This window comes from Syngnathus acus, chromosome 11 (genome assembly GCF_901709675.1).
Source record: "Syngnathus acus chromosome 11, fSynAcu1.2, whole genome shotgun sequence".
NCBI lineage: Eukaryota > Metazoa > Chordata > Actinopteri > Syngnathiformes > Syngnathidae > Syngnathus > Syngnathus acus.
The window spans coordinates 2786298-2804262 of NC_051096.1; the positions used below are offsets into that span (position 1 = coordinate 2786298).

General features: G+C 48.1%; 1 protein-coding gene across 2 annotated transcripts; it reads right to left on the bottom strand.

The window, feature by feature from the left end:
• Positions 1 to 707: 707 nt before the first annotated feature.
• Positions 708 to 16101, bottom strand: nfatc1 (nuclear factor of activated T cells 1). Of its 2 annotated transcripts, none has more exons than XM_037263846.1 (11): positions 15929 to 16101; positions 13460 to 14460; positions 11240 to 12248; positions 11015 to 11174; positions 8356 to 8561; positions 7956 to 8128; positions 7391 to 7531; positions 4252 to 4307; positions 3661 to 3793; positions 3025 to 3414; positions 708 to 830 (listed from the first exon to the last, which is right to left on the bottom strand). In XM_037263846.1, the coding sequence occupies exons 2-11, from the start codon at positions 13503 to 13505 to the stop codon at positions 775 to 777; spliced, it is 2370 nt and encodes a 789-aa protein (XP_037119741.1). In that variant the 5' UTR covers positions 13506 to 14460; positions 15929 to 16101; the 3' UTR covers positions 708 to 774. The 2 variants fall into 2 exon arrangements, with proteins under 2 accessions (XP_037119741.1, XP_037119740.1); XM_037263845.1 differs by having other exon boundaries at positions 13460 to 15382.
• Positions 16102 to 17965: the final 1864 nt, after the last annotated feature.

Consider the following 17965-nt stretch of genomic DNA (forward strand, 5'->3'; position numbering starts at 1 on the left):
AAACAACGTTTATTAGTAGATTAAGTTGTGTATCAACGTGTTCTAGTTAGAAAACCACAGCTAAAATGACATCACACATGAATTGCAGTCATTTTGTATCTAAAAAAAGTACTTTATTGTGTTGAACAAATTGTTGCCATGTCCATATGAAAAACAAGAATCTAAGCATGATTTACTCTGCGTAGTTTGCATGATTTACTAACAAAGATACAAATCCAACTCTAAGTAGTATTTTTGATTAACAAGTGGCCTATTAACAAGGATTCTTTGGCAAACTCCAATGAGATGCGATAAGACTCATAAATACATGTGTATAAAAAAAAAAAAGAGGAGCCTAATAGGAAGAGGCTGCATGGTAAACATTGATACAAAGAGCACATGCAAGCTGAATAAATATTAAAAACCTTCAAATATTACTTAAAAACATTCAAATATTACTATGTACTTATTATTGCCGCTGGTTAGCTTTTGTTTCTTTGGTCTTGGCAGCAATGTGAAGTCAAGCTTTGCTGGATTTGAGATGATTTGTTCTTTGGTAGCCATACTGAATCATTTTAATCGATTGTCTAAATGCGTAGAAATACATTACAAACTGTACAGTAAGTGCATGAAAGTTTAAAAACCAACTGAAAGTGTGCGCTTATTGAAAGGCACTTATTTTTATGAATATTGCGGTTTGTATAGTCACATGACCTGTTAGGCACTGGATGTTTGGTCCTTTTTTTTTTTTTTTTTTTAATTGAAAGGGACTAAATGTCATTTGGATTGATGGTCCTATGCGTGGCTGTGGACCGAGATGCTGGACAGGTCGTTCCTGATGATCTCGTTGACTGCAAGAGAAGAAAAAAAGCACAATTGAATAAAATCAAGTCGTTGGATTTCTCTTGATGTGGTTACAGTGGACAGAAAAGTCTACACACCCCCTGTTGAAATGTCAGTTTTTAAGTGAGTGACATGACTGCGCCCACTCGCTCGCTAACTGTTTGCCGTGTCCTACTTTTCATTGGAAGCGCGGGATCTAATTGGAGAAGGCACGTCAATGTATCGATGGGCCCTAAAATAGTCCAGAGGGGCGCCCCGGGCGAGAGGTCCGACGCTTCAGCCAACATTCATGTCAACAAACAAGCCAATCGTCTTCTTGGTTGAGTTGCAATGGCAACAGAATAAGCAGCTGATAAAGAACTGACAAGTAGCAACATTTATATGACATTATTTTTAGGTACCGGGTACTCACAAAGGCTGTCGATACCGGCTGCCGATACTTAAGAAAATTTGACAAGTCATCCTCACCAGTAGTTGGCGTTATACTGTGGGAGGTTGACATGTTGGCCAATCATCATCTGGGACCAAGCGTTTTTTTACCGTGGCACTTTGACAGTGGTGGGGTACGTAAAGGGGGCGTGGCTAGACACAAAGTGAAGCAGCAGTATTGCTTTCTTGTAGCAGGCCGCTGCCAGCTTTTGATATGAAGTCCTTCAGGAACCTGCTTCCTGTCCCGCCGATGAACGCCGCAGCTGGCGCCGGCTGATACGGAGGCCCAGACACACACACACAACCAAGGAACTCCCAAACAATTAACGGCATGACACCAGAACCGGGTTCAAACAACCGCCTCCTGCTCCTCGCGCAGGAATAAAACAAACGCACCTCGGCCCCGGCCACTTCTAAAATTTACTGCCACGTTCTGATCCAAACCACAAGCCACGAGATGTTCTTGGCCCGGCACGTCGGGGCTCCTATTGGGTTCCTGCGAGGCGCTAGCGCACACAAAATGCTTCTGCCGTTTTGGTGAATAGCAGAAGTCGGCAAAAAGGTTGGCGGTTCGGATTTCCTGTTCTTCTTGAACACAGGACAAACTCAAAACTTCATTGTGCATCCAAGCGCATTTCTTCTTCTGCAAGTAGCAGCTGCTGCAAACATTTTGAAGGCCGGTTCGGCTCTGTTTTCATCGTTTCGACATAAAACAGACATTTTGCTGCCCTTTGTCCCGCCTGCGCTATTTTTACCAACATGTAAATCATGTGCAAATGGTCTCGGGCCCGCCGTTGCCTTCGGGGCTCGGCCTACAGGAGGAGCTCGTTCGCTCGCGGGCCAGACGGTCAATACGCGGCCAGACGAATGATGACTCACACTTCCCGTAAGAAGACACCTGCGATTGGACGCCGCGCAATGATGGACGGCGAGCGAGAAAGTGGATGGAACGCTCGAAAACATCCCGCTGTGTCAAACTGTGAAGTTCTTTCTGGAACTTTCCAGATGATTGTTTATCATGGACTGTCATAAGTAGGCAGCCTTGGGAGTTAATCATTGGGAGTTGGCATCAATCATTTTAGCAGTGCCGCTGATTGGTCAGGATGTGTGGAGTTTTTGAAAAGGCTGGTATTTTGGCTCCCTCTAGTGGGACACAAAATAAGAGGCCTTATTATCAGAATTGAGTTTCTTTGACCTAAAGTATTTGTGGCTGGAATCGGTACCCTCGACGAGTACTCGATACCTTCAAATTAATCTTGTATCGGATCAACGCTGATGCCTGGTATCAGTAATGGCCTTCGCCTAATTATTAAATTGCATATTAAATTTGATCATATTCTCAGATTGTGCTGAGTCACTCATATTGAAATCCTTCGAAACCAAAATATAAAACTATCTTTGAGTTGTCATAAACATAATTGCGACTTCTTTTGCAGTTCCACCTAAGTGTTCGTGGCTTTTACAAGGCCCCAAAGGTACGGCCCGAGCTGTAAAAACGTCACGGCCACAAAACACATGCAGCCCTCCAAAAACTAAGCGAAATAACACATTGCAGTTTGAAACGGGCGCCCGCGTCTGACTTTCAACTTAACGAGCTCCACTCCAGAAGCGAAAGGTTACACCTGAGCGCTGCTCGCCAGCCACCCGAGGCTTTAATGACGCGATGGACCACATGAAAACTTCATTATCGTCACGGCGGCACCCAGTGTGACATCATCATTACATGAGTTGGACGTCAAACAAGACAGCAAGGACAAAAAAAACAAGACTCACCATCATCAAGGTACATCTGGTCCAGCTCCTGCGGCTCCTGCTTGATGTTGACGCCCAACGTCCGGGGGCTCTCCGGCCCTTTGGCAGGGCTGCCACCGGGGGAGAACGGCGCCTCGGGCGTGGACGGCTGGGACGGCGGCTGAAAGCGGCCGGGGGTCTCTTGGATGATGGAGACGTGGGGCACGGGGAAAGGCGGAGGCAGCCGAGGCGGCGACAAGTCGTGGAGTTTGGGGCTGGTGCTCGGCGAGGAGCCCGAGTTAGGCTCGGCCGCCGATCTTTGCTGGCCGTACGTCAGCTGAGGCGGGAAGTAGGTCTTGGGGTGCCTCGAGAGGCCGGGCCGCAGCAGAGGGGCGTCGTAGTCGTCCCGGGGCTCGCTTTTGATGGTCGGCACTGAGCAGAAGAGGACAGCGGACGTGAGTCAGCGCATTTGTACGCGAGTGGGCCTGTGGCTAGGAGACCCAAACAAACATGATCAATGAGCCCTTGTGTGAGATGACTCAGAAACATTCTAACAGATGATTGTTTTCTTTGGGTGCCGTCGGCTTCCGCCACGTCCAGTGGGAATGAGAAACAAAATTTTTTGTAGCGGACGCCTGATCCGAGTCATTCTCGACTGAGCCCACCCGTGGTGTTTACCTGTGGAAGGCACGTAAGTGAAGCGCTGGTACTGACTCCGTTTCCGCTTGCCGTTGCAGACGTAAAAGTTGACATGCGCCGGCGTGGAGAGATGCTGGTTGCGGTAAGGCGGGATTTCCACCAGGAGTGTGTTCTGAAAGACAAAAATAATAATTCTCAAGGACCCATGCCTGGAAATCAGCCATGTTTGACCTAAAGCTGTCATTTTGGGCCAAAATCCAGAATGTAAGTTTCATCCCGTTCACAATTCATCTGTTGAATTTAGATTTCATAAAAGCAATCAAGTTGTCATTGGAAGAAGTCAATCACAACAAATGCAGCGTGTGGGCGACTCAACTATTGCGCAACACGGTGCCAAGTCTTCCAGCACTTTCTATAATGTGGGAGTCTCCGCTAAGCAGGAAAAAAGGAGAGCAGCAAAACTGGTCTGGTTTGAATTGGATCTCATGTGTACCTAATCAAGTGGCTGATGACCTGTCTGAGGTCAACACTGACAGCAAGCTGAGTGGGACCGGTTTGGCAGAAACGGGTCAGGAGCAGGAAACGGAGAGACGCGTTTGTGACGATTCTGTCCGCAAGGGCTCAACTTACATGCTTGGAGGCATCTCGGTCCACTTTGGCTTCGGTCTCCCATATGTGATGCCCGTCTGCAAAGAAAAGAAAAAATCAAAATGGGGGAAAACGTGATATGAAGAAGTGGAAGAAGCGGCGCGCTCATCATCTGTTACATCACTGATGGAGAAAGCAGCAGGCCGGCGACGTCACGTCGTCTGACCCACGTTAGCTCATGTCCCCTCGGGGCAGGGGGGAGCGAGAAATCGGATGCCCCCCTCCCCCCAAAAAATAGCCCTGAGTCATTCCAAGGAGATGAACGACATCTCATGCGGGGCCTTGACGAGTCAACGCGCGTGGAATCCCGACGGCAGCTGGCGAGCTCATTAGCCCGCCGCGTCTGGAAAGTCGCCTCCGACACGCAAGGCCTGGAATCTGCTCGGCGGCACGTCGAGGAGCTTTCCAATATTCGCCTCACGATATTTCAAACTGCTCTCGGTGTTGCGTAAACACATTTCTCAACTTTTTCGATTCCCGGGTTGAGAGTCGGAGGTGGCGCGGGTCGCCACCGACAGCATGCCGTCGGAGAAGCCCGGCGCGTTCCCGCTAAGTTCCCAAGCGCAAATTGGACTTCCAGCTGCTCGTGTGACCTCACTGGCGAACCATCTCCTCCTCAGACGAAGACCCCCCGGATACTAACAAAGCATTTCAATGCCAGAACCCCGTTGCGGTTTTAAAAACTCAACGGTGTACTTCCTTTGTCCTCGGATCAGAGTTCAGTCTTGAAAAACGTCGCCCAGCAGGGGGTCCATGTTTTTGCACGGCAATAAGAAGAATTGTTTGATAACCGCAGACTGGATTTGATAACCGCAGAATGTTCCGGAGCAAGAGGGCAACATCTGTTGGGTCTGAGCTGATCCAGAAGCAGCCCCCCCTTTTCCTCAGAGCACAATATGGTTCTCAGCTCTCCGGCCCACCGTGCTGGACGGGATCCAATATTATCCCAACTTCAACACCGCCCCTCCCCCCCTTTCTTCCCTTCTCTCAAATAAACCCAGCGCCCTTCGCCCTGGAGCTCGGATGCACAATAGCGTACAGTAAAGTGACGTGTCACTGTGGACTCAAACGAGCCCCTGTGCCGACTGACTAATTGGGTCGTGGGTGGAGGCACTTTGGTGCCTCGAGTCGACGGCATCCGGGTGGTGAGCTACAGTAAACACAAACACATGAGCTCAAAAGGAAGCCTTGTCTTGCTTCTTCCTTGCTGCAGAAAAGATCTCTTGGGGTAGGCCATAATTTAAGCCATACCATCTCTGGATCCCCAAAGGGTGCGTTAACCTTCACCGGAGCAACCTCTTGAGGCCCGAACTGTTTCTAAGGCAACATAACACGGTTCCGCAAAACGTCGACATCAAGCGGAGGTTCAGCAAAAAAGCAGAACGACCCACCGCGCTCAAGTCCGCTTTGAACGGCCTGGCACCCAAGAATAATAAAACAGAAAGACAGAAGTTGCGGCAAAATAAGCTAAAGGCTAATCGTTAGCATCATTTAACATGAATAGTCAACAGGCTTTGCTTTATTTACAGACGTTCTGCGAATCCCATAATCTTCAATTTTTCACCCCACTCCATTTAATTGTTCGCCTCAACGCCTTAACAAATCCTCCGGCAGAACCCGACACCGCCCAACAAATCCCGACGTGGTCCGAAAAAGGAGTAATTTCCCAAATGGGGTCGCTTATCGGGTTTCGGCATCCCAAAGGCAGCTCGGGGGAGAAGAGACGGACGGCGTTTTAGATTACAGGTTGAGAAAATCTGGGCCGGTTGATGCTATCGTGGGTGACAACGTGGCGCTTTGCAGGTGCACGTGAGCAGGTGGAGGAACATGAGCTGGATTACGAGCAGCCATTTTGTCAATTAGCGTTAGCATTAGCTCTTTCGTGGATAGAAATATAGGCATTAATAAAAACAGTTGTGTTCAGGTTGGCTCATGTACTTAATCAAATGACCGCTTTTAAACTCGACTGGAAACATCCACGAGGTACTTAAAGGGGAAAGCAGGGCTTTCCTCTCGTGTGAGTCATCAACATGCACACGCACACACATTTGGACCGTTGTTTGTCATCTGAGTGGAAACGCAGTGAAGATTATTGGCTTCTCAAGCCCAAAACTAAACAATTGATGGTTTTTGTGTGTTGGCAGTCCGTCGAGGGCGACCCATCCTGCCTACGTGTGTAACTTGCAGGGGGAAACTCTGACGCACGCGCACGAGCTTTTTGTGGCAAAGGAAAATCCTGCCTGTGAATGATATAAGAAGAAGACAAGAGGAGAGCCAAGCGGCTTTGTCACGTTGTGAGGACACGACTTGGACGGCCGCGTGGAAGGATGGAAAGGTGGAGGCGCACGTGGGCCGCGGGGTGTTTCCATGGAATGCGACAAAAGCAGGGAAACCCTCGTCAAGGAGGCGGAGTTTGGCCTGCCCGGGGGTCCAGAGGGCAGCCCGCCTCGAGTTTAGGAAATGACTCCCACATAGCCATTTGATTAGGTACACCCTCAAAGAACCAAGAGCCTAAAATGTACTTTAGAGTTGCTAATTGCATAATGCAGGAGTACCTAATAAAATGACCTACGAGCGGGTATTTACATTTTCCCTTCACTCGTTTATCTTTTGTCAATGTCATCCTGTTATCGCACTTTCGACACGGAGACGCAATTAGCGAAAAATGCGGGGATAACCCTTCCTTCCTCCCTTCCTTCCTTCTTCACTCAAACAATGAAAAGGCTTCCCTTGTTTTTGGAAGCACACGTGAGCCTCACCAGGCCCAAACGTCACGTTTTTATCCCGCCGAGGCCAATCAAGAAAATTGCTGTTTGTAAACCAAGCGCCACCTCCTCCCTCCCTCTTTCTCTGTGTCTCGCTCCTTACCTCCCTCCAAACCCAAATAGCTCCCAGTCAGAAATGCGCGCACAAACACACACACATACACACACACACACCCTGCTGAAGAAGGCAATGGAAAGTTGTGCAAATGTAAATGTGCTGGGTTAAAAATACAGCGCATTAATGTGCACCACATGTGGCACTCTGGCAAGGATGGAAGAGATTCTGAAGGGAGGCGGCGGGGGAAGAGTCCTGGGGTTTCTCCAGGGGAGACACACACACACACGCACGCACTCACCTTGAGCCTTCTCCACAAACACCACCTTAGAGTCAGCCTGGAAGTTGTGCCCATCCAATTTCATGGTTTGGCCTCCGGGGGCAGCGCTGGTCTCCAGGTTCTGCTTGTCTACCAGGGGCAGCTCTTGGGCCGACCTCTGGGCTGGATGCGAGACAGCATCAGGTTAGCATGAGAGGTAGGCAGTCCAGAGAAGATTCCAGATGACTGAAATAGTCTGTTGTGCTTCGCTGAGTCACACGTGAGAGCGTTTGGGTTGCAGCGATTATCTCTCTGACACACGACTGAGTTTATGAGACGCAGACGCGCACCCGTTCCCCGTTTGGCCCGAGCATCCCAATGTCAGTGAGCGTTTGTGTGTTCTGTAAAATGATGGATGTTTGCGCCTAAATATTTACTCCAGGAATATTTTCCCTCGGCATGACTTCACTCCTCTTTTTTTACGTTCCGACTCCCCCCTGCCTGCTTGCCTTCTGCTTTTTTTTTTCTTCCTCTCACTCCCAAACGGGCCACATTTATACCATTCCGCAATTCTGTATCATTTGTAATGAATCAATGTGCCACTCACAGCACTCGATTGGGTTGGAGGCAGCCTGAAGGGAGACTGTCCTGCCGCCGGCCTGTCCAATGTGGACCCGGAACACCATCCGCACACGTGTGTTCTTGCGGCCGATGTCAGTCTCGCCCTTACGCAGCTCGATGTCCGAATTGCGCAGTTTCAGAATCCCGGCGCAGTCGATCCTGCAAGCAACACAATGACAAATCGGTTAGATTCAAAATGCTGACCGGACAAAAGAAATATCATATATGCAATCAAATAGAGGGTTGGTGTTTCGAATTAGCGTTTGGAGCTTGGCCCGTTGCTTCACATAGCACACATGGACTAAATCATGACAAGGTCAGGCATGCTAGCATGTAGCGTTGTCGCGCGTGGATCAGGATTGTGTACGGTAGTGCGTGCTACTGACATGGCTCGCATGTTGTTGTCGGGCAGGAGAGGGATCTCGAGAACTTTGGTGTTGTTGTTGCAGACGGCCTCGTGGCTGGGCGTGGACACGGTCTTGCCGGTGATGCGGTGCACCTGGTAGAAGGCGTGCGGCCGTAGCAGGCGTTCGTCCGCCGTGCCGATGAATAGCTGCAACGTCAGCGGCTCCTTGGACACGTAGCCGTGCAGCTGAGCACAAAGACGATACAAATATTTGCCAAGTAAACCTTCGAGTTTCAAATTAGGCTTTCAAAGAAGGGGTCCCGAATGTTGACGCTACTCAGATCTTTATCGCTGAAAACCTCGGCAGGATGAAGACGTATGTTGCTGCTACCGCGGGGCCAAAGTAGTTCCAGACCTCCGTGCGGTAGACTTGACAGACACCCCCCCCCCCACAAGCCCCTCCCATCACTGGGACCACCAAGACCCACATGCAACAGGCACGCAGCCCAAAACAACAACTACCAAAGGGACTCAAAGTTTCTAGCCATGAAATGAAGGCAACAGAGAAAAAAAAAATGCAGGGAGGTGAGCGGAGTAATACGAGCGAGCGCCTCGTCTAATTACAAGCCGGCTGCCACGAGGGGGGAAAGGCTGGAATGGACTTTTCACTTAGCAACATGTGATTAGCAGGAGGATCCCGCTCAAATCTCGAGTGTGTGTGTATGTTTGTGGAAGGAAACGGGCCGTTGCCTAGCAATTGTGTTTATTTAAGCGCGGTGTCAAGCGAGGTCTCCGGCTCTCTCCACATTGCACATTCTACACTTTAATTATGAATATTAATTAATTAAATAACCTCTAAAAGCAGGAGCAACACTATTTTATTTATTTTTTTTACATTTTACTGTAAAGGATTTTAAAAATTAAATAAATGAAAGATAATGTAATGGCTTATTCATTCTAAAATTTTAATAAGATTTAAAAATAACTAAATAAATGAGCTAGTTTTGGTTTAAATGATTTTCTGTTGCCGTCCGCCCAAAACCAAAAGCGCAAACGTACGACCCAGCTGACGGCCGAGGCAATTAAAGGTCGGTTAGAAGTTTAAGGCCCCTCCCGACGAGTTCGCATTATCGCCCACCAGAGGAATCTCGAGACTCCGGCAGCTCAAGGCACCGACGAGGAAGGAGGCCGGAGCAGGAAGGGGAGGGGGGAGGCCAGATCAAAACAATCCGAGCATTGGCTCACACTTTTCACGTCACATGATGTTTGTTGACTAAATGGAATCAAGTGGACCCGGGCTGTTATTTTCAAAGGAAATTTACTTAGCAAAATGACACATGACCCCCGACACGAGACCGTCTTGGATCTTTACCAAATGTGGACAAAATTTGCGCTCGATTCATTGAAGTTTCTAATTATTTGCAGTTTACAAAATTTTCATTTTTATTCAAGTTGACAAAATATTTGATCGGCCATATTTATGAAAACCTACATTTGGTGGATTCAAGACTTTACATGGTCTTTACGAAAACTTTGTTTCATCAAAGACCGTAAATGGTCTCGTTTGGCGTTTACCAAAATGACAAGCAGAAAATTAAATTGTCAACGATGGTTACGAAAGACTCGGAATTGTCTTTGAGGTTTGAATATGTGCGGAAAGCGCCGTTGTCGAGTTTGTGCCGACGTACGGGTGGGCGGCGTGTGCGGTTGCGGCGGGCATCAGAAAAGAACAAAAAACAGCCCACGCTGCCCGCTTGGATTTTGGAAAAGGGAACCACAGCAGAATGTTCCAGAATAAACCAAGGAAGATGGAAGGGGGGGGGGGGCTTCAGAAGTGGCTTGTCTACTGTGTAATGAGAAGGGAGGGGGGGGGGCTTGTTTGAGGCTCCCTCCGACACGGCCCGAGCCGCCTGCCAGAAACGTGTGTGGTTGCGCCGCGATGATGTCAGCCATTGCACACGGGAAAACTTTCCTAAACAAAGACACGTCTGTGCGGCGGCGGAAAAGGAGGGGATGAGGAAGGGGGGGGAACGGCATCTAGCCTTTTTTTTTTTTTTGAAGTGAGAAGACACTCTCTCCTTCACGGCCTCATGTCCTTAAATCGTTATCACCTCCGCTCTTTAAAATCACAAACATCCTCAGTTGCAATGTGTGATTTTACGATCGATTCTATATTTGACCGATCTGAGGTCAGAAGTTTGAGGCAGCAGAACATAACACGCTGATTTTTTTAATGTGACTAAGCTGTTGCAGGTCTCCATCACGCCGTGTGTGTGTGTGCATGCAGCAGCCATGTAGGACGCAATGGAAAAAGCAGTGAGTCACTTTCGTCTGGACAGGAAGCCACCGGCCGGCCTAATAGCGTATCCCATTCAGAAATGTGACATCTTGAAATAACTTGCCGCTGCATTTTGACACACCGGCGACAAAGCGGGTGAGGGGGGGGTGAGAAGGGGCGAGGTCGCCCAGTTTGATGGACACGTGTGTGTGTGTGGGTCACGTCGCCACAGCAACCCGTGAACTACGTTACACCGGGGAAGAGATGTTCTGTCTCCACAGTTCTCTAAAATTTTTGGGCGGGGCGGGGCAGGGCAGGGCAAAGAAGAATCTATAACATTTTGGTGCGAAAACATCATAAAATAAAAATTACTAGAGACTTCAAACTAAAACCCCCTGGCCCAAAAATAGTGGTTCCAAACCTGTACAATGGGGTGTCCTCCGCCCAGAGCCTTCACTGCCCCCCTGCTGCCTTCAGTCTCATAGTGGGCCCGGTGGTGGGACTTGGGCTGCACTTCGATCTGAAGGCTGTACGGTCCGGAGCTGGAGGGCAATTGCCAGTCCAAGGCCGGCAGAGATGGGCTGGAAAAAGACGAGAAGTTATGGTCAATGGATTCAACACGCTGATCTTTGCTTTGTTTGTGTACCTGACAAACTGCTTGGGCTTGGACCAGGAGTACTGGTGCTGAGGCACGTCAAGAAAACCTCCGCAGTACGCCTCCTTTTTCAGGCGGTTGGAGAGGTGTTCGTCACGACAGAGCTCCCCGGGGAGCAGCTCTTCGCCGCCGGGCTCCAGCTTGAGGCTGACGGTGGGGCTGTGGTCGAGGCTGGTCCGACGGGCTTTCATGGGGATGCCTTCCACCAGGTCAGCCACGCCGTCCGTGCTCAGGGCATTGATAGCCGCCAAGATGGCGGAGTTGGTGTATTGGTTGGTGTTGGCAAGCCAGGACTCCTCTGTGACGCTGAGGCGGGGTGAGGTTTGGGGCGATGGCCCCGGGGAGTGGTTGGGCGTGTGCTGGTAGTGCTTGTGCGCCGTGCCGCCACCGTTGAAGCTGTACTTCCTCTTGGCACCACAAGGGGAGTTAGGCCGAGAGCCACCCCGGCCGATAAAGGGGTCATCCGTCACGCCGTTGCTGGGCGACGTGGACGGGGAGTGGCGCGGTGAACTGCTGGGCAGGGCCAGGGTGGAACCCTTGGGGGACACCGTAGGCGATTGCCAGGGGGAGTTTTGCGGCGATTGGTCGTAGTTGTACGAGAAGCTCGACTCGTAGGACGAAGCTTCCGATTGGCAACTGCGGGACGAGACGCTGCTGGCCGGACTGAGGCAGCTGGGATCCCGGTAGCCTTCGCCGCTGGGGAGGGTCAACGTAACCACGGAGTTGACCCGCTTGGTCACGGGGAGCCTGTCCTGCTCTACCTCGTCCTCAGGGAACTGACCGTAGGCGGTGATCTCGATGCGGGGGCTCTCCAAGGCGGGCGCCCCGTTCGGGCGGACCGGGTAGTAGCCGGCGGCGCTCAGGTCGTCCTGGCCGTCAAAGACGTGGGCCTCAGAGATCGAGATGACGGGGCTGGTCTGGAGGCTCAGGTACTGCGGGGTGAGGCAAGGGTTGCCCAGCGAGAGGGAGAGGCTGACATTGGGCGTGTAGCCGTATGTGTCTGGAAGACAAACACGTGGACTTTGGATCAACACTGGTCAAGCTTTACATGGCGGACAAACCCTCCGCCCATCAAATTCCTGTTTTTCCCTCTTGGACAGTTCTGTGCTTCCATGTTGGTTACACCCATAACTAGTGTCGATGCAGGCCGTCCATCCAATTTCGAGATTTCATTTGGGTTGACTTTTAGGTAGTCCAACTGGTTAGCATGTCTCTTGACACTGGTTAGCGGTGCAACCAGTTATTTGGTGACAACAATGACAAATTATCTCATCAGAAGCAAAACAAATACAAGTTTAGCTCAACAGCCCGCAGTGTTTTTGTTGAGACTTGCGATTGTGTCGGATACTTCCCACCACAGCATGACCAGTCACACTGAGTTTTGGCGACGTCGCGGTGAACAATGACGCAGAGCATTTCCAATGGCTCCAGTTGTATAAATGGAGACCAGGTGGATGGGTGGGGGCAAAGACATACGCTATTAAAACAACTAAAAATAAACTCCGTCTGGCACATTTAAACTTACCCCCCCCCTCATTTTACCTCATTATTTAATCACACCATTATAAAGTGTAACAGTTTTTGTTGGGGGGGCGTCTATGTGGTTCTCGCCTGTGCCAAAAAGCCTGGGAAGCAGACGTCACAAAGGCCGACTCAAGAGGCTCCCGTCTGCTGTAAATTTACATGACATCAGCGGCACCCGAGCAGGCTGAAACCACAAGAGGGCTTTTTTTTTTTTTTTTTTTTATCCACAGCTCAGTGGCTAAATTTAGGACGCCTCGCTGTCCCCGCCAGGTAGTCACAAGATGCTCACCATTTTAAAGATCTTGCTGAGTGCTTTCAGAGATTTATGTCTTTAAAAAAAAAAAGTGCAAATGCATTAAATGTAAAGTTTTTGTTTTTTTTGCAGGACCCCTAATGAGTTCCAAGACACGTTTCCACCATATGTTTTATTTTCTTGCTTCGTGACTCATTCGTATGGGTTGTGGCTTCCTAAATTATTTTCACGCATATCTTGTCACGTTACTCATTCAAAAAGGACATAAATGGAAAACGGAAGCGTCTCTATTTTTTGCATCAAAGTGCATCATCGCATTGGGAAGTGTGCCAAGTGCCACACGGACATGTCAAACGTGTCATCGGACGTTTTAAAAGTACACAAAGCATAATGGAGAAAAAAAAATGAAATTAGTAATAAAAGTGAAAACTCACCCTCTTCTGCAGATTTCATCATTTCCTTTTTGAAGCCCAAAATCATAAAGTGACATCAAAGTGTAGCTTCGGATCCAAACTTGCTCGGTTCGTGATCCATAGAAGCAAGAAAGTTGCAGTTTGCCTTCGTTTCGAAAAAACCTTTTCGGCTCAAGTGGGGAATCCAAAAGGGTGGGTGGGAGTGATTGTGGATGGGTGGGTGGGGGTGGGGGGGGATCCGTGACCGTGACGCACCGCTCGGGCTGCGCTCGGCAACTGGAGCGCTTTATAAACCGGGGGATCACCTCAGAGGATCGCCTCCCCGGGAGGGTTCGGCCCCGCCCTCGTCCGCTCCAGAGCGCCTGTGACGCAAGCGTGAGTGCGCACGCACGCGCGTGTTTGTGCACGCGTGCGCAGGCGCAGCCGCGAGACAGCGAGGCTGGCAGGGAATCCTGGAGGAGTTGAGAGTCTTAAGAACCGGGCCACAACGTCAAATTCAGGAAACAGAAAGATGGCAGCTTCAAAAGAGGATCAGCGGCAAATAAATGTCGGGATGTGGTAAAAAAAAATTGATTTTAGTTTAATTTTTGGGGGGGTGGCCATTTTTAATTAAAGTCGGGATTAATTATGGTTCTTAAGTTGTCACATGAAAACTGAAAACTTTTTTTTTTACATGCCATAAAAAAAAAAAAAGAAAAAAAGAAAAAGGAAGCACCTCGAGGACAAGTTTTGCAAAGGCAAGTAATTGCTTCTTGCGCTTCCTGCCATCAGGAGGCCACTTGAGCCTGCGGGCCCGCCAAACGCATCATTATGGACGTCGCCATTATAAAAATATCAAAGTCTCTTATATACCTCGCGCACCCAGTCATTTGAGACACGCCGAGCACACGCGCAAGCAGGATCCTCCGGGAATGCCGCCCGGAGGACGCTCACTGCGGTCGGCTGCTGGATCCACTTCCACCGGTCGGGACCAGCCGCAAGTGGTTCTGGTGCTCTCGGATGACGACATCCACTCTCGAGCCCTGAAGGTCAGAGAACAAGTCAAAAACACTCCCAAAAAAACACCTAGAGGTCTTAAATGGAACAGCGTGAGGTTGCACATCAGCATTCCAACCACGTTTTGGACTATCGAGCTTTGTAGGAGGTCCATCCCCGGAGTGACATTTTGGGTATTTTTCCTTATGTGGTTCTGCTACTTAAGCTCATTAGGCTAACAGCAAAAAGCATAATAAGCTCCAAAAAATGATTGGCCTCGCCATTATCTACCAACCACGCGCATCTCCTCTGATAAAAAATCATCAGTCCCTCAAAGGATGTTTGTCATTGACCTCATGGAAAAATATCATTAGGGGTCCGCATGAGGATGTTAAACATGTGCGGCAATAAACACTGGTACACTCTTCATAAATAGTCCTGCCACTCTTAAACGACGCAAGAACAACAATGGCTGCAAAGAATGAGCCCTCGCGGCTCCATTTTAACCATCAAAATACTTAAACTGAGATTTTCCGAGATGGAATTTGCCAGAGGCCTGGAGTTTGCCCAACATGGCTGACTTCCTGTTCAATTCCAGGCAAGGGTCCTTGAGATTTTTTTGTGGGTCCTATCACAATAGACCTGTTAACGTTTTGGTGAAAGAGGTGTCAGGGGCTAATTTTTAGAAATTCCTAAAAATATATATGATTGCTTCAAGCCAAAATGGCTGACTTAGCGATTATTTACAGGCAAGGGTCCTTGAGACTTTTTGGTGCGCCGTCTTATATTTCCACCAAATTTCACATGAAAGACTTTTCAGTTGTTCTTGGATCTCTCAAAAGTTCTTCCACGTCCAAACAGGGTCTTCTTTCTGACGGGTCCAAACAGTGTTCCCCGTGTGTCGTCCAGCTGTGGCGCGGGTTGGTGGGTTGTCACTCCACAATAAAATATTTAGCGGGTGGGTTGTCCCTGCACCATAAAATGACAGTCTGGTTTGTCTCTACAGCGGAATGGAACATTAGATGATGTTTTCATGTGTGCAGAAGCAAAGTTCTGCTGCTGACTCATCAACTGCTTGTCTTGGCAACTATTTAAAAAAAAAAAAAAGACTTCATGAATGTGTATTTTATGAATAATAACGGCAGCGTGTCCTTAGGAGACCATCCGTGCTCAGTCGTTAAGGTTTCCATTGTCAGAAGTTGGGACGAGCACCTAAAATGAAAAGCCAACCCAGACCCGAGTTTTGGCACCTTGCTTGTTTGGATAATGAGTAAAAGTCTCTTTTACAACAAGCGATGAAATATTCACACTGGAAACAACAAAAATATAGTACTGACGGGTGCCAAAATAAAAATGTTAACCCCTCCGGACTCTTTGGTTGCTTCCGTTTTTGGCTTTGAAGGCAAATGTATGGAAAGTTCCAAGCGTGAGAATTTTTTTTCATTTTCAAGTTTTTTCATTTCCAATCTTGCTCTGTGGTGAAATGGACACATGTAGATAGAAGATAATACTCACAGACATTCTTTATCCTCTGTGAAGATCTAATTAGTACTGGGAGAAATTATGACTGCTTCCTTAAATCTGTTTTCTACTGCCCCCGGGTGGCCAAGGCAGGAACAGCACAATATCTGTTGGATTGAAGCAAAAAAAGAAATGGCACAGTTGAAATCTTTACATTCCATGAAATGATGCCATTTAAACAAAACAGCATTAGCATAGCATGTTATTTTTCTTTTCTTTTTTTTTAGGCTGGAAGCTCTTAGTGGCTTTTCCATTCAGTCAAGCAATAAGATTTGAGTGAAGCAAAGATACTAAACATTAAGGCCCCATGGTATGAAAAAAAAAGTTAGTTAAAAATATTTATGACAACTCTAATAGTAAGTTGAGCCGAGTAAAAGCGGCGTAAATTTTAAAAACGATGTCTGTTTGTGGCCATTTTTGGCAAGCTGTAACTCGGAGTGCTACTGTAGATTATACGTGGGGGGGGGGGGGGGGGAAGCATGTGACATTAACTTATTATTTTGGGCCACTTTGAAGAGCATAAATTGGTTGAAAGAGCAAAAGGAGGCATGTGCCATTGGGCCTTGGTGGAGGTCACGTTTTAGCCACTCTGCCTGTGTTTTTATTTAGCTCGCTGGCTAAACTTCCCTCCCCTTTGCTTCTCGGCTCTCGCTATCCTGCGCTCAGACTTCCTGTCTCCCATCAATGTTCTCCTTTTTTCTCCGGCCGCTATGACGGAATCCCGCGTTTCCTGTTGTGAAGGCCGCTGCTGGGTAACGGCCCAGGCCAGGGAGGAGCCTGGAGGGAGACTTTTTTTTTTTTTTTTTTTTACTTTTCTTCTCTCCCTTCCACAGGGTACGGCGTGAAGGCTCCAAGCCCGACACAGGGCTTCAGTGTCACGGCTGCAGGACCGCAAGCAAATGGTTAGCAGACAACTTTGCTGCTGTGACTCATTCCCATGAAGGACAGTTAGAGGGGGCGGGATGGGGCTCCCATTTTGAGGTTTGTCGCTGACTCACAGAACATTGGAACAGACTCCGGTTAGCATAATGGACATCACAGGTCGAAGTTATGAACAAAATGAGCGTTGATGAGGATTTGAAAACATGGAAATGTTCACCAAAGAGCAGGGGGCAGTAGAAGAAATGAGAGAATGAGAAGAATAAATAAAGTAAAATCAATCAAGTACAATTAAAATATTCAGAGGGCATGAAAAAAAATATTTACAAAAAATATACTTTAAGAACAGGTTCACTTTGTTTTACTTTATACAAACAAAATACTTTAGAAATGTATTTAAGAAGTAAAAAAAAATTGCAGGAATTATCCACTCATTAAATAAAACAAATTTTTTTTTTACATGTACAATTTATGCAATAAGGATAAAATCAATGCCAAAGTTCTAAATATGCACGCACCCTCCCGTAAAATGAGGTCTGGTCTAGTCTGGGCTAAAACGTCGCTTCATGCAGCCTTTGCAGGGAGTATCATTAGCAGTAACTTTATCTTGTATTTTTTTTCTTCTTCTTGGAATTCATAGCGAGACGATCGCCCAACACAGACATACGCTTATTGGTCGGCGTGGCCGCTTAGCTGCTGCTTAGTAACCAGATAGGATAATAGCATAATGGCAGCTCTCCCTTTTTGGCTAAGAAAAAAAAAAAATCATCATCCAAGTGCAGAAAGGAGGATGGGAGGGGGAAAAAAAAAATCAACAGATGTTCCATGCATCTGCAGTTGTGCTGTGTCAGTATTTTACATCGCAATTGTGGGCTGCGTGAAACGGAGTGTGGTGTGTGTGTCATGGCGGGCTAGCACGAGAAAGCTAATGATTTCATATCAAGCCCAAAAATGTGATTTCTTTTTTTTTTTTTTTTTTAACTCTTCGTGCCACAAAGACAAATGACAGCGCAAGCGTTAAAAGCCACCGGACCATCACGTTCATCCGCAAACAACTTCCTCGTCTCTCTGCACAAATTGATAACACATTGCGGCGTTTGCCCCCCGGCTGCTTTGTATTACATGCTAAGCATTTTTTTTGTTTTGTTTTGC